This window comes from Panthera leo, chromosome A2 (genome assembly GCF_018350215.1).
Source record: "Panthera leo isolate Ple1 chromosome A2, P.leo_Ple1_pat1.1, whole genome shotgun sequence".
In the NCBI taxonomy this organism is placed as follows: Eukaryota; Metazoa; Chordata; class Mammalia; order Carnivora; family Felidae; genus Panthera; species Panthera leo.
This window is the reverse complement of record NC_056680.1, coordinates 19,855,485-19,878,116: the sequence shown is the minus strand read 5'-3', so window position 1 is coordinate 19,878,116 and position 22,632 is coordinate 19,855,485. Positions and strand designations below refer to the sequence as shown.

Here is a 22,632-nt window from a genome sequence, read left to right as displayed (position 1 = left end):
CTGCAACAGAAGGACAGGTGTTATGGCTCTCAAGGCTTTTAAACATCTGGTCTGATGTTCCAACTGAAACACCAACTTTGAAGGCAAACTTCAAACTCACTTTCCTGTTTTACTAAATTAGACAAGGCATGTTTTCTGTTAAGGCTCATGGAAGATTCACACTTGGGTAAAGGGTGGAAACTCTAAAATGAATGTCAACAAATATTTTTAATTGGCAAAATATCCTATTCTCTAAAGTAGCAATCTCCTACATCACAAGCTTTTCTTTTTTTTTTTTTGAGAGAGAGGGAGAGAGAGAGAGAGAGAGAGAAAGAGAGAGAATGAATATGAATGAGTGGGAGATGGAAGAGAGAGAAGGATACAGAGGATCTGAAGCAGGCTCCAGGCTCTGAGCTGTTAGCACAGAGCCTGACGCAGGGCTTGAATGCACGAACCGTGAGATCACAACCTGAGCTGAAGTCGGACGCTTAACTGACTGTGCAACCCAGGTGCCCCTAAGTTTTCTCTTCTAGTCTCTTACACACCACACACACACACACACACACACACACACACACACACACACACACACACACAGTAGGTTCCAGAGGCAAGTTCCTGAGAGGGGAAATAACAGTTCCTCTAGACAATTACCACTGCCATGCCTTGCGCTGACTTTGTATCATCATTCAATAGTCTTTATACTGGCTCCAGAGGAAAATCCTATTAAGCTCAGAGCAGTGTGGATATTTGCTTGTTGCTGTTTCAGCCAGGCCAAGAGAGGAAGAAAAGTTTAGGAGAATAGTGAGTTTGGTCCACTGTGAAATCCTCTATAATCAAGAGGAAGGAAGGCTTAGCAGAAAATGTTGAAATGTCTAAACATATAAAGTCCTTTCCTAGGGGTTTCAAGATTGGGACAAAAGAGAGAATAGAGGAACAACACTGCACCTCTGTTAATTTCTCTAAAGGGCAATTCCAAAACAGCTACAACCACACAAGTACTTGGTGTAGTTTACAGACAGACACCAGGGATTCCTCATCCTAATGCAGACACCTCAATGAAACAACTGAAATGAGATTATGGTCATCTCTTGAAAATTCCATGTGACAACAGGAGTCTCTATAGCCTTGGCATCCCCTTTCCCTGTTGAATAGGAAGGTATGACCTTCCAAAATGTAAGACCCATGCACAAAGGAAAACTTACAGGATTTTTCCATGCTTACTCAGAAGTGTGCAGTCCAGCATGGCCACTTAAATAGGAAACCCCAGTGAGAGTTTTAGCATGTGAAATCATATGGTATTTGACTTTCAGTCTGACTTATTTTACCTAACACAATGCCCTCTAGGTCCATCCATGTTGTCACAAATGGCAAGATCTCATCTTTTTTTTTTTTTTAAGCTGCACAATATTCCATTTGTGTGTGTGTGTGTGTGTATACCATATCTTATTTATTCATCTATTGATGGACACACCTGGGTTGCTTCCACATTTTGGCTATTGTAAATAATACTGCAATAAACACAGGGGTGCATATATCTTTTTGAATTAGTGCTTTTGTTTTCTTTGGGTAAATAGTAGTGTAATTGTTGGATTTGGTATGGGATTTCTGTTTTTGTTTTTGTTTTGTGGTGAGCATAGCATAATGTATAGAGAAAATGAATAATTATGCTGTACACCTGAAATTAATGTAATGTTGTGTGTCAGCTACACTCAAATAATAAAAAAGATATCAAAGAGTAAGGAACAAAAAAATAGTGTAAAGACTTAACAACAGAAAAAGTCCAGGAGCGTGAAGTACACGCAACGTGAAACACAACTAAGTAAAAGGGTTTGTATAGAAGTCATGCAGAGATAAAGGAAATTAGTCATTAGTTTAATTTTATTACTCTTTGGACTCCTGAGTCAGCATAAATAAGCCTCAGTTACTCAGAGATGTTGCAAAGAATTATCAGAGATGAGGTTCTCATAGTCCAGAGCTGTGAGGGTAATTTTCTACTTACAGAATTCCTTCCAAACAAAGGAAGAGGGAGACCGTTCTTTAAGATGAGCACTTGTGATTTAGCAACTCGGTTGGAAATCAAAAGTGAGAGGTGCTGGCAGCAGTACATCCAGCCCTTCCTGTCTGACATGCTCACTGTCTCATCTCTTCCAACCAGTCAGTACATCAGAGTGCCCAGCTGGTGAGGATTCAAAGACTTGTCTTGCTGTCAGCTTTTTTTTGTCACTTTCTAGGTTTACAAGATCAGTAGTTACTTTCTTTAACAGAAATCTGACTACAGTTTGTCATAAATAACATACTCCCCCTCTCACTGCAAAAGAAGAGTCTTGAAAATTAACTCCCTCCCTCTGATAGATGGTGTAACTTCAGCATTTCTCCAATAAAATATTAATGGTTTTTGGCAGTACAGTGGAGATACTGCTTTGTCAACCACTTTCACATTGACAATGTGTATTACCTTATTGACCTCTCCTCTTCATGGTCTTGGTTTAACCATTATCATCTCTCTTCTGGACCAGTGTAATCACCTCCTAACTGATCTTTCAAATGTCTCCCTTTCCTAAATGCCAAGGGGTTACTTAAATCATCTAAAACTAAGTGGATGTGGTGTCATCAGCATATTTTAACCAATCACTAGGGTATTTTGTAAGGAAAAATTATAAATATAAACATTTATTAAGTAATCAAATGAGTTGTGATTATAGAAGCATCATGTTATACCCAATCAAATTAATATTTAGAGCATGATTATTGATGTTGGTAGTTTGTCCTCAATTATGAGACACATGAGGGATTATGATTGAAAAGAGGTCTGTAATGCCTCTGTAGCAGTCTGCTCTCCTCACAGAGGAGATAACCAGCATAGTACTTCAACTACTACATGTCCAGGGATTTTACTCAAGGGATAGGACAGAGAGGCGAGAGGTTTTTGGTTTTCTACATGCGATTCCCAAGTATCCAGAGCACCAGAATTACCGGAGCAGGTGTGCAGGCTCTGTTCAACAGAGTTCAGAATACTCTTCTCATTCACTCATGCACCAGAGCACACAGTAGCATTTGCCTCTTCCCTACCACCTCCTTAACTTGTTTTTTTTTTTTTATTTTTTAAAGTTAACATCCAAATTAGTTAGCATATAGTGCAACAATGATTTCAGGAGTAGATTCCTTAGTGCCCCTTACCGATTTAGCCCATCCCTCTACAATGGGGAGCCCATTGTAGCCCTCCCACATCTCCTTCAGTAACCCTCAGTTTGTTCTCCATATTTGAGAGTCTCTTCTGTTTTGTCCCCCTCCCTGTTTTTATATTATTTTTGTTTCCCTTCCCTTATGTTCATCTGTTTTGTCTCTTAAAGTCCTCATATGAGTGAAGTCATATGATTTTTGTCTTTCTCTGACTGACTAATTTCACTTAGCATAATACCCTCCAGTTCCATCCATGTAGTTGCAAATGGCAAGATTTCATTCTTTTTGATTGGCGAGTAATACTCCATTGTATGTATATACCACATCTTCTTTATCCATTCATCCATCTATGGACATTTGGGCTCTTTCCATACTTTGGCTATTGTTGATAGTGCTGCTATAAACATGGGGGTGCATGTATCCCTTCAAAACAGCACACCTGTATCCCGTGGATAAATGCCTAGTAGTGCAATTGCTGGGTCATAGGGTAGTTCTATTTTTAGTTTTTTGAGGAACCTCCATACCGTTTTCCAGAGTGTCTGCACCAGCTTGCATTCCCACCACCTCTTTAACTTCTAAATTTCCGTGTTTATGATGGCTATTCACCCAACTTTCTTCTCATCTTTCCCCAAGGGGGGCAACACAAAAAAATGTTTAAGAAATTTTAAAGGGCTATTTGTAAGACCTTTAAGTTTGCATTTTTAGAAGGGGGCCTACTATAGGGAAGTAGTGGTTAGAGTATATTCCCATATTTTATTTCACTTAATTCTCATAATCCTATAAGATTGGTATTACCATGTTCATTTTACTGAGAAGAGTGAAATGAGCTGGAGTCTAAACATAGGTCTAAACAGCTGGTCCCCAAAGCTGGTGTAGAGAAAAAGAGGCTACAGAGTACTGTAACCCTGAAAGCCTTACTCCTATACCAGGCTTCAGGATACTTGTGTCCCTGATGTCAGTCAGCATTCCCATTTTGTCTCTACTACAACTATTTAGTCTTGCCTATGGTTTAAAACTTAATTTAGTGCAAATACTCTATATTAAAATTCTCTCCCATTGGGTGTGACCTGCTTTATTTTGGCCTTTATTTGGTTGAAAGTCCTAAAAAGCTGGAAAAGAGGCAACAACCTACAGATTTAAGAACACTACTGATGCTGACCACTGTTTTATGTTGTCCTTACTTATAGTGCAAAAAAAGAGAGAAGTATCCAGAAGAACGAAGAAAAACAGCACATATTTCTATAAAAATGGCCCAATTGAACAGAATCTCCAAGACCAAGCTGATACAAATAAACCAATTTGATATATTCTGGATGTGCACTCATAGGCCATGAGAAATTACATTTTTATTTATGAGAAATTTAAACTATTTCTTATTTTACAACTTATATATGTTTATTTTAACACAGACTTAAAAAAAAGACAATTAGCATGCGTGCACACACTCTCTCTCTCTCTCTCTCTCTCTCTCTCTCTCTCTTTAATAGGAATACTTAATTCAACTTCTCTTTCCAGGTGATAGAAGGGCTTCTTCCACGAGTAACACTTTTTGGCCCCTTGTAGTCACTTTCCTGGGAGAAGGAGTGACTTCTTTGGCCAGTGCTTTTAGGAGAAGGACCTGGGCATGAACATCTCAGTTCTGCCTCTCCCCTCTTTTGGGACCAACCTGTTTGCAGAAAACACACAATCCCTCTGTGCCTCCACAGAGGCTCCAAATTGATGATGACTCTAATAGTCTTTCTAATTCAGGGTTCACATTAATCACAAGTTGTAGTGGGTTGAATGGTGGCACCTAAAAAGTATATCCATATCCTAATCCCTGGGACCTGTGAATGTTACCTTATTTGGAAAAAGGGTCTTCGCAGATGTAATTAAATTAAGGTTCTTGAGATCAGTAGATAATCCTGGATGATCTGGGTGAGTCCAACCTCAATGACAAATGTCCTTAGAGAAAGGCAGGGGAAGATTTAAGAGATGAGAAGAAATTACAGACAGAAGAGGAGGAGGCAATGTGACCACAGAAGCAGAATTAGAGTGATGAAGCCCTAAGACAAGGCAGGCTGACAGCCCCCAGAAGATGCAAAGAACAGATTTTCCCCTAGAGCCTCCAGAAGGAGTGTGGTCCTGCTGGCATCTTGATTTCAGATTTGTGGCCTCCAGATTGTGAGAATAAATTTCTATGTTATACATCACCACCCTTGTGGTAATCTGTTATAGTAGCCATGGGAAACAAATATAAAAGTCCGTGTGGCTCATAGATCTAAATAAACTATGATCTCAAATTTAAGTTTTCTTGCTAATACAAGTGACATGTTTATTTATACTATTTACATACACACATATAGAGATGTACATATACACACTATAAATTTTGATTCTATTCTACATCATATATCCATTTCTATTTATAGCTGCTTAACATTTTGCTCTCAGAACCAAATTACTGATATCCACTAACTTCCTCAAACTGCAACAAACAACATTTTATTCTGACTTTAATAAGCTGAAATTATTAAATAATTGGGAATGAAGATTGACCTTCGTCAAATATCTTTTTTGATTATCAGGGTGATTATATGGCTTTTCCCTTTTGGATAACTAATATGATGCATTATATGCTAATTGCACTGTGATCAGAGAGTGTGGCTTGTGCCTTATTGAATTTATGGAAATTTTTTCTATGAATAATTTTTGTAAATGTTCCACAGGCACTGGAAAAGATGTATTCTGTTCGTTGGATAAAAGATTTGTTTAGAGCTGGGAGGACCATATGGCTTGATGAGCTGGGATACTCCATTTACACCTGCTGTACTGGCATCAACAGCACTCCTTTTGATTATCAGAATGTCCTGATTTAGATGACAAATTATGCTCACCTTATCTGGAAGTAGGAGAGTAAGAGGTTAAGAGCATGGTCTCTTACCAGGCTGCTCAAGCACATGCCTCATGGCTCTATGCCCTGTTTTCTTATCTATAAAAGAGGAGTAACAATGGCCCATGATGAGTGTTCAAAGATGCTGACTATTATTTTCTGTCACATCAATCTTATTCAGATTCTCTAAGTCAGATTTATTTACCTGATTTAAATATTTATTTCCATCCTTATTTATTTTTGTCTTCCTGTATGTCAAGATGCATATTAAATTCTCTTGCTTTTATTGTACTTTTATCTTCTCTTTGTATTTGTAATAAACTGACTATAATAATTTTGAGTCAATATTTATTATATGCATTAAGGTCACAACAATTAGATCTTCACTATAAATTCCAACACATATCAGTATAAGTAAATCTCTATTCCTGTGGAGGGAGAAAAGGGCTTTCTGGAATTCTGGCAAACTGGGGGTGGAGATGTTGGTAAGGACACCTGGGTGCTGGCTCTCCTTTCTCCACCAGTTAAGAAGGCCGAATTTGGTCAACTTCCTTTAAACTGAGATATATAGACTGTTGGGCAAATTTCTCCAGAATGGGACTATGAACCCTGAATCTAATGACTAGCAGAGTAATAACCTTCTACTTTGCAGAGACCATGTAATCTGGGGCTGGTTCTGCTGAGGATTCTGGGGCTGAGAGAGTAAGTGGTGCTGTCACGTGCTGTGTCTGTGACTGCCCTGAGAGACCACTTTGTTTCCAGTGAGATCATGTATTCTTGGAGGATGAAATATGAAACTGAATTTACTTTTATAGTGTGTGTGTGTATGTTCTTTTTCTACCAATCCTGACACTCCTGACATAGCACACCCATTTCATACCTTTCACCTTACAATTTATCATCAATATTGTGACATTTGTTTGTATTTCTTATACTTAGATGCTTTATTTTTACACTTCTTGTGTCTCTTTTTTGTGAATCTCATGAATATCATATATATAGATTCTGTGTTTTTAACTTTACTTTGGAAATTTTTACCTAATAGGATTTTCTTTCAGCTCAATTATTTTTATTATTATAATTGATATGAATGGGACTTCTGTCCTTTCCTCTAGGCTTTCTGATTTTTTAAATGCTCTTTTATAGCAGTTTTTGTACTGTATGATCTATGTTTTTACATGTATCTTTGTGATGGATGATATATTTTGCATTTATTTCTATTAGGGTTTACTTCTGGTTAGACATGTTCAAAATTTCACACAAATATTAATGCAGTTTTTAACCTAATTTGTGCCTTTATTATTACTAGTTAATAAGAAATATGATAACCCAAGCCACAGCAATAAAAACTACATATTGGCCATAAAGAATTGACACTTAAAAATAACATGTCAAGTAAAATACAGCATCCTTTCTTGATAAAAACCCTAAAGAAAGCAGGGATAGAAGGATCATACCTCGAGATCATAAAAGCCATATATGAACAACCCAACTCTAATATCATCCTCAATGGGGAAAAACTGAGAGCTTTCCCCCTAAGGTCAGGACTGAGACAGAGATGTCCACTCTCACCACTGTTATTCAACATAGTATTGGAAGTCTTAGCCTCTATAATAAGACAACACAAAGAAATAAAAGGCATCCAAATTGGCCATGAGCAGGTTAAACTTTCACTCTTCGCAGTTGACATGATACTCTATATGGAAAACCCAAAAGATTCCACCAAAAAACTGCTAGAACTGATTCATGAATTCAGCAAAGTTGCAGGATATAAAATCAATGCACAGAAATCGGTTGCATTCCTATACACCAACAATGAAGCGACAGAAAGAGAAATCAAGGAATCGATCCCATTTACAGTTGCACAAAAAACCATAAAATACCTAGGAATAAATCTAACCAAAGAGGTGAAAAATCTATACACTGAAAACTTTAGAAAGCTGATGAAAGAAATTGAAGACGACACAAAGAAATGGAAAAAGATTCCATGCTCCTGGATAGGAAGAACAAATATTGTTAAAATGTCGATACTACCCAAAGCAATCTACATATTCAACACGATCCCTAACAAAATAACACCAGCATTCTTCACAGAGCTAGAACAAACAATCCTAAAATTTGTATGGAACCAGAAAAGACCCCAAATAGCCAAAGCAATCTTGAAAAAGAAAACCAAAGCAGGAGGCATCACAATCCCAGACTTCAAGCTATACTACAAAGCTGTAATCATCAAGACAGTATGGAACTGGCACAAGAACAGACACTCAGATCAATGGAACAGAATAGAGAACCCAGAAATGGACCCACAAATGTATGGCCAACTCATCTTTGACAAAGCAGGAAAGACTATCCAATGGAATAAAGACAGTCTCTTCAGCAGGTGGTGCTGGGAACACTGGACAGCGAGATGCAGAAGAATGAACCTGGCCCACTTTCTTACGCCATACACAAAAATAAACTCAAAATGGATGAAAGACCTCAATGTAAGACAGGAAGCCGTCAAAATCCTCGAGGAGAAAGCAGGCAAAAACCTCTTTGATCTTGCCTGCAGCAATTTCTTACTCAACACGTCTCCAGAGGCAAGGGAAACAAACAAGCAAAAATGAAGTACTGGGACCTCATCAAAACAAAAAGCTTCTGCACAGCAAAGGAAACAATCAGCAAAACTAAAAGGCAACCAACAGAATGGGAAAAGACATTTGCAAAGGACATATCAGATAAAGGGTTAGTATCCAAAATCTACAAAGAAGTTATCAAACTCAACACCCAAAAAACACATAATCCAGTGAAGAAATGTGCACAAGACATGAATAAACACTTCTTCAGAGAAGACATCCAGATGGCCAACCGACACATGAAAAAATGCTCAACATCACTCATCATCAGGGAAATACAAATCAAAACCACAATGAGATACTACCTGACACCTGTCAGAATGGCTAACATTAACAACTCAGGCAACAACAGAAGTTGGCGAGGATGTGGAGAAAGAGGATCTCTTTTGCAATGTTGGTGGGAATGCAAGCTGGTGCAGCCACTCTGGAAAACAGTATGGAGGTTCCTCAAAAAACTAAAAATAGAACTACCCGACGACCCAGCAATTGCACTACTAGGCATTTATCCATGGGATACATGAGTGCTGTTTTGAAGGGACACATGCACCCCCATGTTTATAGCAGCACTATCAACAATAGCCAAGGTATGGAAAGAGCCCAAATGTCCATCAATGGATGAATGGATAAAGAAGATGTGGTATATATATACAACGGGGTATTACTCAGCAATCAAAAAGAATGAAATCTTGCCATTTGCAACTACGTGGATGGAACTGGAGGGTATTATGCTAAGTGAAATTAGTCAGAGAAAGACAAAAATCATATGACTTCACTCATATGAGGACTTTAAGAGACAAAACAGATGAACATAAGGGAAGGGAAACAAAAATAATATGAAAACAGGGAGGGGGCCAAAACAAAAGAGACTCATAAATATGGAGAACAAACTGAGGGTTACTGGAGGGGTTTTGGCAGGGGGGATGGGCTAAATGGGTAAGGGGTATTAAGGAATCTACTCCTGAAATCATTGTTTCACTATATGCTAACTAATTTGGATGTAAATTTTAAAAAATAAAAAATAACATGTCAAGTAAAGGTTATGATATGCCTTCTATGCCTAGAATTTTTTGTTATTGTTGCTTTTTTTTGAATTATTATATGTTAAATGAAAGATTAATTTTTAAATCAAAATATAATCACTTCAGGGGTGCCTGGGTGGCTCAGTTGATTAAGTATCCAACTTTGGCTCAGGTCATGATCTCACGGTTCATGAGTTCAACTCCCACATCAGGCTCTGTGCTGACAGCTCAAAGCCTGGAGCCTGCTTCGGATTCTGTGTCTCCCTCTCTCTGTCGCTCCCCTGCTCATGCTCTGTCTCATAAATAAACATTAAAAAAATTATTTAAAAAATATGATCACTACCATTTCTTGTTTTTGAAGAAATGCCATTAATTCGCTGAGTCACTTACTCAACTGTGGTGTTGACCATCTCTTCCTCTGTAAGATAGTGAAGCCCCACTCAGTGCACAGGGTTGGTATGAAGTTTCAGTGTGATTATATTATCTAGAAGGGCTCTGAAAGAGTACAGAGCATGAAGCAAATGTATGCTGGCATTTCTACTGAAAATAGGTTGAATTTTATGTGACTCCATAGAGTAATGAAGATATCATGCATGGAATTATATAGGATTTATAGTTTAGATGTAAAAGTGGAACTTGCCAATAACCAAGAGTCATTAGCAAAAATAATAAAAGAAACTCCTTTTTATTTATTTATTTATTTATTAAAAAAAAATTTTTTTTAACATTTATTTATTTTTGAGACAGAGAGAGACAGAGCATGAACGGGGGAGGGTCAGAGAGAGGGAGACACAGAATCTGAAACAGGCTCCAGGCTCTGAGCTGTCAGCACAGAGCCCGACGCGGGGCTAGAACTCACGGACAGCGAGATCATGACCTGAGCTGGAGTCGGCAGTTTAACCAACTGAGCCTCCCAGGCGCCCCAAGGAAACTCCTTTTTAGATGACAGGCTGCATGCCCATTTCTTGGTTATACCTTATTCCCTCTCATTTATATACTAGTTTTTCCTGTTTGATTCACTAGTTCATATGGATTTTTTTGTCTCTTATATTACCTTATTCTTTTTTTTTTTTTTTTTCAATTTTGTAGATGAGGAAACTGAAATTCAGGGAATTAGGATGATTTCTGTATATCTAACAGCTTCTATCTACCAATCCTCTCTTCTATCCAACCTTCTAATAGATGAAAGTATTATCTTAAAAAAAATCATAATGGGATCATACATACCACTAGCTACTTTTATTATTTTATTTTATTTTTTAAAATATTTATTTATTTATGAGAGACAGAGAGACAGAGCATGAGCAGGGAAGGGGCAGAGGCAGAGGGAGACACAGAATCTGAAGCAGGCTCCAGGCTTTGAGCTGTCAGCACAGAGCCCAATTCGGGGCTCAAACTCATGAACCCGTGAGATCATGATCTGAGCTGAAGTCAGATGCTCAACTGACTGAATCACCTATGCGCCCCCATCTGGCTACTTTTAAATCAGCTACCAAAGTTGTTATATGAAGGAAGTTCTCTGTTGGTCTACTCTTAAAGCCATCATTCTTTCAATGTCACACTCGCTGGAGAACAGAAAAGGAAGGGAGAATGCATGTGTGTTTTTCAAGCCTGTGGCAGAAAATACTTGGGACCTCAATGCGCCAACACTTAGGTATATGTTAGAGTCATGAGCTTTCTCACCTCTACATGAACAGGAGTGAGTAATCCTGAGCTGACTTTCTTTACTCTCACTTATATTTAATGAGTTCTGTTTTGCAGCAGCACTAACACACAAACAAATCCACTGGACTCTGAGGCTAGAGATAGTAGGCACTGCAAGTCAAAACAGAGCAGTTCCATAGGCACAGACCTTCTGGATTTAGGTCTTCTTTGTATGGCCTGAGCAGACATTTGGTATAGATGCTCATACACTGACAACAGACACAGCAGGTAACAGTCCTGGGTAGATGATGATCTGTGGAAAATTGGGAAGGAGATGATTCACAGAAAATTGGGAAGAACTGAGTTAGGAGAGGGAGAAATATGAGCTACTGCTTTAAGTGACTTGCAAGTGAGAAGCAGTATTTTCATTTAATGTTGTTATACATAAAGACTTGAGCTTTTTTTTTTTTTTTGGCCTGTACCAAAATAAGGATGGCCCAATGGCCCTTTACCCATCTACAAATGGGTGTCTATTTAAGAATGGCTCCTAAACAAGTACTCTTAACTTGAGGCAGTTTCGTGGATAAGGTGGCTATGAAACAAAGACACCAAAGGCAGTGTTCAGAGGAAATGTCTGTGTCTATCTCAAATACAAGGAGAGGGTCCCTTCCAGTCATCACAAAAGAGAAGAGGTTGCCACCTTACATTTCCATCCTCACAAATCCTTTCATGTTATGGGGCATTCTCTGAATCCCTTTATTTCAAATGTCAGAGCACTGTTTAGGGTAAGTGACATTAACTTGAAATTATCTCAATCAATGCAAGTTTTAGATGCTCATAAAGCTTATCTGACACAATCGGTTAAAACATTTTTTTTTAAATAGCAAAATTACACAGATTTAGTAATAATTCTTGGGTATGACTTCCAAATTGAAGACCTGGACGTTATTGTAAAACTCACCTTAAAAGCAGCATAGTAAATAGCAGTATCATTAAGGTCACATACAAGGGCCTACAGGACAAATGAAGACACAGAAACATAAAGTGTCCAAGTGTTCAGCAAAAATGTAATTGAGTCTCAAGATGAACTTTTGGTGAAAGCATCATCAAGGATTCAAAGAGTGATAAATCAGAACCAACCTGATTGAAGTGAAAGAATGTGCCTTGGAAAACCATGTCAAATGACATAGAAAGTGGCTCTAATGTTGATAAAAACCTGATGGCATGGTTGCATATGAAGAATTTGAATAAAATTTTCTTATACCACGTGAGAGTGGGGAAAAAGCAATACTTCTCAATTTTATATAACATGTTATTATGTAATGGGTACTACACATTTAATATAAAATATCATTTAAAATATAACATAATAGATTTAATATTCTAGTTGTTTTTTGTATTTCATTAAGGTTGACCTAAACATGTTTATTTAAACTGTCTCATTGTGAATTTGAATTGGTCACTGCACATTCAGAAGCATCATGTATTTGGTCACATGCATCATTTACGGCACCCTGACTTCACCCCAGTGTTGGCTTTAGCTTATTAGCACTCTTCTCCTTTTGTGTCCTAGGCTCCAGGTTCAACATGCCCTGTGCCTGCCTGTGACCCCAGTCCCTCTGGCCAAGAGGAAACATATGACATCTATATCAGACTGAACTGCATATAGTTGTTATTCATTTGTGACTTTTAAGGCTTCTGGCACACTAGGAAGCAACCTGGTTTTCACGTCTTGTCTTCTTGTTGAGATTTTCTTAAAAGGATGTGAGGCCTTTACCACACACACATGACATTAAACAACATCTATAAAGCCAGAACAATGGTTATAGCAAGAAACATATGGGAGCTTCAATCTTCGCTGGTTGAGGCTGACTCTGAATAATGAAAGAAATGATGAGAATGTCAACAACTAATGAGATACTTTGCCAATTCATTGATTAAAATTATGCAAGGTTTTTTTTAATCCTTGCAAAATCCTTTCCTAACAAAGGCTAAAACACTATCAATAGCAATTAGTAAGCCCTTAAAGTTTCCAATTTAATTTAACAGAGCTGTCTCATGAAACTCATTGGAAAACATTGCTTCTTCTGAGAGCTGGATTCACTGTGTTGATGTGGATTTAAAGCACTAATCCTAGAGGAATTCCATACTGTGCACAAAATCAATTTCACAAACATGCATTTGGGAAGTCTGTCTGACAGTCTTAATATTTTCAAATGGAAAAATTATCCTACATTTTGACTCTATTATCCTTCAAAAAACTTTTTTGGTAACCATCTTCTGTTGTTTTAGAAGCAATTAGGCCAATTAAGCCTGACAGCGTGATTTCAAGAGAGATGCTGTGCAAGCCCCTATCCACAATGAGAATTCGCACTGAAGCAAGGAACAGCTGATACATGCAAAGAGATGCAATTCAGGAGTGCTATCTATAAACTCCTTGCCCTTGGGGAGGATAGAGTGGAGTAAAAGATAATGATGATGATTTTGGATTCCTGTTTAGTCCTTTTCAAAGGGAGGAAGGTGTTTCAAGAAGCAGTTCCCACCAGCTATCGATGAAGAGACTTGGTATATGGAGCAAGTCTGTGACTGATGCATGAAAGGAAGAGAAAACCCACCAAAATTTCCTTTTTAGGTTACTATTCCAAAGGAAGATCCTCATCCCATAAAGTACAGAACTCTGAACAGAATAGTACTTATGGCAAAATATGTAATAAGGGGGTCTGTACTTTTATTTTAAAATCAGTAAAAGTGTGGTTGATTTTATAAAGGCCCAAATTAAGTGTAATTGTGAAGTAAGTTCATTTTATGCCTGAATCATAACAGATAATACAGAAAAATATCCATACAATATTATGGTGAAGATATATTAACATGGTGATTGATAGTATTAGATTTTATTTGGGAAAACAATATTGGGTTAAAACCATAGAGCACAGATAATTGTTTTGTTTTTTTTTTTAATTCTCATAGTTAGAAATACACTTGCTTTGAAAAGTCACTAAACTCTCCACTAATCATGTTTTCAGCACTACTATTCATTCCTAAGTCTCTACCTGAAAAGACTGATGATATGCCTCAATTCCGTGTTTCTTTTCTTCATTTGTTTTTTTCTATTGCTTAACAAGAATCAGGAGGAGGATGCACTGCTTCTATAAGGCAGATTCATTGGCTGTTGAACACTAAAAATAATGCCAGGGCTAACTGGGTGTGACTTATGGATCTGTGGTCCCAGATGTGAAGAGTGAAGCCACAGCTCCTCAGAAAAACTTGTTTTTCTTTAAAGACAGGCAATTTGACTCGTGATCATTCTTTGAAGCAATCTGCATTGGTACCTACCTCAGTTACAATAGCTAGGGGGCAAGTATTAGACAAAGATGACTCTTACATCCAAAACACATAAGAAATTGCATTATTAGCTTTTCTATAAATATGTAATAATGTTGGTTAATCCTAAATAGAAGAGGCAGTTTAGAAGATTATACTGCCAGACTTCTAGCTTAGGATAGAATTTTCCAAATTTAGCTGCTTTAGGATCACATGGGAAACTTACTAAGAATATAGCTTCCTGAGCCCCACCCCAAACCTTAGATCAAAATCTCTGTATTTTCAAAAAACTCCCTATCCTACATACTCTGGTGGTTTTGTGTCCCACAAAGCTTGAACGCTGCTGCTCTCAAGGGTACTGCTGGAATGCCTTATGTTGCAAATCATTAATATTTTTGATGTCTATTACTTACGTGTAAACCTTAAGAACAAAGTCCTTTTCTTCCTTTAATTCTGTGAGCGACTGTAGAACATCCAGGATGCTTAGGACTGCACAGCCATATGGTCGCCGGTAGTGCAGGTGAGCAGGGCCTTTCTTTGAGTCATTCAGGAGCATCCGGCCTGGAGCACAGCAGGAAACACCAGTCACACTGAGAACTCCATGCTCCTTTCCAGTATCACCTGATTGTCATCCAAGGATGCCAGAAATATAGGTGCTAGCTTAGAGATACGCTAAATCGGAAGACTAATTTAGGATTGAAGGGAGCCATCCGAGGATGCAGAATCTGTATGTGGAGGAATGCCAAACAGGCCTTTGGCCAGGGCTCTTCCCTTGCACCACATTCAATTGATCATACTTATTATCTACCTTAATACCAACCGTCCATTTATTAATAATATTAGAATGAAACAGTGGTTTTACAAATTTCTTAGAAAAACCAGTGTGTTAACAGACTTAAACTTCTTAGGCATATTAAGGATACAAAGTTTAATGTTTTAGCTGCCAGGTAAAAACTATGTATGCAAAGATAGTAACAATGTGTTATTCTTCCAACCAAACAACCACATGTTATTCTTCCAGCTGCTCCTGAACCACGGCTGGAGCCAAAGTAGTCTCAGAAAGTGAATAGGAGCTTGCCTCTCCTGCCTACCAAGGCTGTGCCTATAGTGGCAAGAGGACTTGCAAAAATCAAACTGGAACCTCAGCAAATGCTTATGAAGTACAGCAAAACAGAACCCAAAAGTATAGCAAAATAGGTGTTTTGTTGGCAAAGGATTAAAAAATATTCTTTGACAAAAATGTACAAGATATGCCAGAACCCAAACCTATCAAGGAAGACTTGGTTAGTCATACCCTCCAAATTATGTCATACGCCTGAAATAAAGCTGAGCAAATCAACCACGGAACAGTAGCAAAAATCACTGTTTTCATCTTGGGTGTGGTAAAAGTGATATACTATACATCTACTGCAGCAAGGACAGTAATTTACTGTAAAATAGCACAGATACATACTTTTGGATACAAAATCCAACAAAGGCCATTCACCACCAGTTAAGTTGGCAAGCCTGCAACCCGCTGTAAGATCTCTGAAATGGAAAGCTGGTACAAAGGCAGGGCATTGTGATAGAAAGAATATGAAAAATCAGACCCCTTGAAATAAAGAGCTTGGGTCCAAAACCAAGTAGGGAGCAGAAGATTTTAAGTGAAAAAATACTTTCATTTATGTCAAATTCATAGCTACCAGAGCAGCTGAGCCTAAGGTAGAGTTCCAATACAAGCTAGATGCTCATCGTGAGACCTGACATTGTAGGTAAGAGCTAGGGAGATGATAGAGCTCAAACATAGTAGATACTTATCCCAAGGTGGACTGGTCTTAGTCATGTGAACGGATAAGGTCGACAGTACCTATTCGTATCACATGCGCAACTATATATAAATCTCTCTTCATATCTTTGCTGCTCAGATCCTAAGGAAAGAAAAGAAAACAAGTAAATTAAGGCAATAAATACACAGAAAATAATAAAAATTCATTTTGAACCTCATAATCATTTGCCTTTGTTGCTTTTAGCAAATGTTATAGATGGGGAGAGGGACTAAAGCACATAGAGGTTTAGTGTTTATAAGATTCCTGCAGTGAAAGTTTGAATATCTTATATGCCTCTGGGAGTTTATCTTATTGATAATATTTTTCCAGCTTTTATTGAGAACACCCAACAAATATCTACAAGAGTTTTCACATTATAAATCATCTTGATATTGCCTTATCCATGTTTATTCTAATATCACATGAAAATATTTTATAACAAAAGGAGCGTTCAATGCAGGAAAAAAATGGGAAAACACCAATCAGCTTATTAATGACTAAAATTCTAAGTTTATTCTTTACTAATTTTATGTTTGTTCTGTTGTCCACAATGATTATTATACAGTAGATATGTTCCCTTGCGAAGAGACTAATTTAGCCTTAATGAAACCTCAATAATTGGATGTCCATTTCTAACTTCAGATATGCATCATCCATACTGAAGTATAATGCTGAAAATAATCTTATCTGGAAAATTCTAAGGGCTTCCTATAAGTAAACAAATCTGATCCAGTCAGGAACTTATAAAATTAGAGTTATGAAAATGATTTTATACATTAAGTTATTTATGCTAAGAACACATTTTGAAATAAAAATTATCATTATTTTTATTATAAAAATCATGATTATGTATTTATACTTCAATTGTACTTAAAGTAATAACACACTCTTTAATATATACTCTGTTTCAGACTTTTCTCCAGGTCAACAACCACCGCTCACTCTGAAATACTGTTGTGAATTCATAATGATTGATGGAATAACCTCTGTCCTTAATGGGACAGGTTTCCAAGATTTCCCTTTTGCTTCTAAAGAAAAGGTCCCTTCGTTTCCTTTCCTTCCTATCTTTCATCTTCTGATTGGTCACCTTTGCTTTTCTCTTTTTAGTAAATCCAGGAAAGGGACAATCAAGTGACAGTTATAATTTCGAATGAGCTTTGAGATCCAGAGTCTCCATGTTTGCTTTATTTTTATACCTTGTTGCAGGGTTAGGACCAGGGTGAGGCAAGCAAGGCATCTAAGGTGCAAAGTTTAATAAGGAGGTCTCACTCTCAGGGTCCTGGGCTTTGCTTGCCTCCCCGCAGTCCCAGCTCTACCCTATGGAGTGGGCCAAAACATACCAAAGGAAAGGAGACATTAAAAAGTAATGTGCAAGGGTGAAATTGAAAGTTTTAGATTCTAGATGGTTATGATGTTTCACCAAATTCTTGATGGAATAATGAAACGTGCTTGTAATGAAACAGATTACAAAATAATTTAACATGAGTTGGTATCTCTGGAAACACTAAGAAATATTTTTACATGAAAGATGTCTTTTGATATTGAAAAAGTATGGTTCAGGTTCCATTTCACCAATTTCTTTAATTTAGAAATGTAATTTAAAACGACATCCTCAAAATATCACTGTATTTTGACACATTAAAAATGGCTACTAAATAACAAATAAAAATTAAAAAACAGATTACCACTTATATGTGTTTTTTTGGGGGGACTGAAATATATCTATTTACTGAAAGATATAGAAATGTTTGACACATTTCAAAATGAAATGGTTCCTTCTACATAGCTTGGACTGTGTTAATCCAAACTATCAAATAACCAGTTTAATTACTAATCCCTACATCTCAGAATTCAAGCCAGTTACCAAAGATGATCAAACAATAATCAGATCAGCTGTACACATGAGCACAGGACCTCTCTATTGGCTCTTAGTATGTGGAAGAAAGAAAACTTAAATACAGTTTATGGTATTGTCCAAGTAGTTCCAAGTAGGGGCCCTTTCTGACCGTGTTGTACATGGTACCCAGAACTCTGTGTGGTATTTATTTGAAGTGAATAAGTACGTAATGGTAATATTCAGTAAAAAAAAAACATTTTAAGTAAAATTATTGTCAGTCCCACATAATTTCAATGTCAAATTTCAATGTGAAAGCTATCACATTAAACATAAGTGTATGGTTAAACACAGTTAACACAGAGTTAGTAAACATACAGTCGTTAAGACTAAGTACCAAGTATGACTATCCAGGTTAAAATACTTACAAGTCCTGTAAAACCAAGATGGGAGGAGAGATTCCCACCATTCATCTGGTGAGCAGAATAAGAATTTAGATTTACTCATTGGAGCATATACACTCCAATCCTACTCGGGGTTCAGCATCTTAGACTCAGTTAATGATGTTCCATTTGAAACATGGAAAAGTCAACTCACTTTCCTGTGCCTGAACTGCCCTTTTTCTGTAGAGATAATGGGATTTACAAATATAAAACAAAGCCAGTGTATTCATACTTATGCTACAGAAGAAGCAGAAGAGCATAAATAAATGTAGAAAATCTAATGCCAATGAAAGCAGGGAAAACAGCACAAGTTCATTTTCTGAGTTGGTCACTCAAATATAATAAAAAATAAACATATTCATTTACTTATGTAACAAATCATTATGGAGGCCCTAGTATTTGCCAGGCACTTTGTGTGAATCACTGGGTATTGAATAATGAGTAAATTCACAGACATGTTCTCACACACTCATACACTCATAGCCACTGTTTATCATGAAAGTTAGCAAAATCCTCACAGTATTAGACATTCACATAAATATGAAACACCTCCTTCTTGATAAAATTCTTCCCGGACAGGAAGCTCTGAAATCTAACAAGGTCAGAAAAAAAACACAGGTTTTACAGAGAACAGGGTTGAACCATGAGTAATGTGCTGGTCTGTAATGTGGCTCTGAAGTGTGCTTATGTAATCCTGCAAAACTGCAGTTTGTATGGTTCTCTCTTCTTGATGTTGAGGTAAGCTAACAGGCTGGCATCGACCACAGCTTTGGCTGCATTTTTGTGCATTTACTCTCAAACTTTGTAGCACATATGCCAATCTTTAAAACTCCTTTAGCCCACTGGAGGAACTCAAGTCTTAAGTGAGAAAATAGGTTCCACCAAAATTATTACTTCATATAACTTAAAGTTAAACATGAAAATTCTGGCTAAGATGATCTTGTTCAAAAATTTCATGTGCTTTGTAAAAATTTCTCAAATCACTTCTTGGGATCTTAAAAAAAATCCAGGGCTATAGTGCAAAGGGAAGTATAGGAGTGGTATTTTTAGCAGCCTTGTGTCTTCCCATTGTGGCAGAATAAGAGCACATCATGAATGTTATGTGCATCTTTGATTTATAAAGTCAGAGTACAGCTTAGGCCTCTGGGCCAATATAGATAATTAAAATGCTGCGAAATGAAATTTTTGATTTACTGTAATTACATTGAAACATCATCATAATTAAGTTCATTTTTCAAGAGACAAGGACTGCACTCATGATATTCAAGGATAGCACATGCACAAAGCTCTGATGCCAAAGAACAAGGAATCAATTATTTCTTTTGCTGCTTTAACCAAATAATATCAGAGAGCCAGGATCCAGAAAGACCTCCTATAGTCACGGAGGCATTCTAGACAGATGTGTGTCTCATTTCTTACTAATTATTTCGGAAAAATGGCCCCAGAGGATCATCTCAGTGTTTAGACACTCTCACTTCAGAAGCTCTCCCCCAGTATTCTAACCTAAATCCAATGAACTGCAACTTGTACTTTTTCCCTTGTTCTTTCCTACTGAAGAAACAGTGTTGATTTTCCCAGACTAAACCACTGCACCTCCCTTAACTGCCTTCATAGGTCTGCTTTATCTGCTCTTTCTTCCCGTATTATCTCCTAAGGTTTAGGAGATTCAAAGATGGATTAAAAAAATCACTTTATCTTTACTAGTCTTATAAATCTTTCTGTATATCTGGAGCATTTTCACTAGAAGCTATCCCCGTGAAAGTGGCTTCTGATTCTGCAGTAACATTGAGATTTTGAAAGATAAAGTTGTGGTAAATGAACAAAAAAGGTAAACAAATCCAATTTTATCTTTCAGAGAAAGTCACATATCGGATCCTTAGATAAGTCCCACTTGTGTCTAAGAGGCACAATGTAAGCTCTGAGCTACCTGACTGTCACCTATCAACCATGCACCATACATAAGGGCAATGGCACTGTGAGACTATCACACCTCCTTTCATTAATGGGTCTTAATGTATCTCAGTATCACTGAAGCAGATTAAAGAATCCGTGAGAGTCAAAACTGGTTTAAAATTGTAACATAGTCTTGTTTTTTCCTTTAGCAAATAAATTAACTGAAATAAACAAAGCTAAACACTTAGTTTTTTAACTAAATAAAAAATATTTAGTATATCGGAATCATCCTGAAGAATTCATAAGGCAATGTGGTATTGTGAGACTGAGCACTTTCCATAAGCAGATTAATAAGACTTCTCTGAGCTGATGCCTATGGTCTTAGAGACCATCAATGACAGCATGGTTATTTGGAAAAAATGAAAGTATAGATAATAGCAGGAAAAGACCCTCCATTTGGTATGTGAGAGAGATGAACTACTTAGTTTGTCTCTCTTTCTATGCACTCTGCACTCACTAAAAAACTGCAAAGCTATAAATCTGGTGGATGCCTTTAGAGAAACTATACTTCTACATCAGAGAAATTCCCAGTGGCCTTAAATAATAAAAGTAAGAAAGACTTCTCTAAGGTTTTGTCTATTCTATTAAATAGCTTATAGAATCTACACTAGTAAAATGTATTTGATTATATTTCTTTAACAAAAAGTTCAATTAAAAATTGTGGCTGATTTCAGTTTTCTTTAAATATTTTTCATTAAAACCTGATAGAAACATAAATCAAGTCCTATTCTCCCCGGTGTGTGGAGAAGAATAAATGCTTGTTTCCAGGGTGACAATATCCACACAGGAGGCCCCTGGCTAGAGTCAACAGCAGTGAAGGGAAAGAGAATTTGCACATACTGTAAAAAGGGCACACATTCGTTCTATCTTCTCTGGGTTCCTTGGCCCACCATTCTTGTTCAGTCTCACCAGAAACCGCTCACTGAAATGTAGGAGAGAGAGACAGAGAAATGTAAGGGACCACATGCTCCAAAACAAATAAAAAGGGCATTTATAGAGAAACCCTAAACACTTACAGAACAGCTCATAGTGACAGGCAAGGCCAAAAGTACATGTCTAATGGCAGGACACTATTCTTCTTGCCAAGCAGCATGCACTGGACACTATAAACTACCTAACAGCTGTTGTTTATTTGCTGGTTGTGGCTCTTCTCTCCCTAAAGGTGTGTGCTCCCTGAGGGGCAAAATGAAGATAGTATCTAGTATTTTTTTCCAAATACACCCAAAGCTCCAGTCATAACGCTAAGCCCATAACAAACACACACATTCTCTGATTGAACCATGGATCATAAAAATGTTCATCATACTAGAGCCAAAAGAACCTACGTTACCCAGTTTACGTCTTCCTATAAAACTCTTAAGAATAATTTTAGTACTAAAAAAAATGTTATAGGGACTTAACAAAAATTTGGGCAAAAAGTCAAAGAGAAATAATGTATTATAACTAAAGTTACCATCAGAATTTAATGGGGTCATTAAAATATTTTATTCCCCAAACAACACAGTTATTCCTTAATTCCTGAAGGAAATTACTGGATTAAAAAACCTGAGACAGAGTGTTTGTGACATCTGGAGAGGTGTCTCTTCACTCTCTCACTGTAGCCTGCTCCTGCCCAGGCTCAGTTTCCCACCTCTTCATCCCAAGGCTCCCCACCAACTGCAACAGGAAAACTGAGCCATGGCAAAGACTAAGTATGTGATTCTAAAAGTAATTTATTTCTCCTGTGCCCACAGTCATGTACTCACTACATACATGTGGTATCAGTAAAAAGGTAAATATTAAAATATTGTACTAGAATTAATATCAACTTCATAGGTTGCTTACTTTGTTCATGTATTCATCTGTTCATTTAGTCAACAAAGTTGTTAAATTCTGTGTGCTAAACATGGGAATACAAATGGGAACAAGATGAATACAAGGTACTTTTTTTCATAGAGCTTGTGGTCCTGGTAGACAATTAA

General features: G+C 37.2%; 1 protein-coding gene across 5 annotated transcripts in view; it reads right to left on the bottom strand.

Annotated features, from left to right (window-relative positions):
* DOCK3 (dedicator of cytokinesis 3) overlaps window positions 1–22,632 on the bottom strand; it is a 595,846-nt gene that overhangs the window by 117,185 nt on the left and 456,029 nt on the right. For 4 of the 5 annotated variants that reach the window (XM_042929498.1, XM_042929501.1, XM_042929500.1 and 1 more), the window contains 4 exons: window positions 21,512–21,593; window positions 16,483–16,543; window positions 15,050–15,197; window positions 11,521–11,625 (listed from right to left, as the gene is read on the bottom strand). In XM_042929498.1, coding sequence (XP_042785432.1) covers window positions 11,521–11,625; window positions 15,050–15,197; window positions 16,483–16,543; window positions 21,512–21,593 — 396 coding nt within the window. The remainder of the gene's footprint in view (window positions 1–11,520; window positions 11,626–15,049; window positions 15,198–16,482; window positions 16,544–21,511; window positions 21,594–22,632) is intronic. The other variant, XM_042929502.1, reaches the window with a different exon arrangement.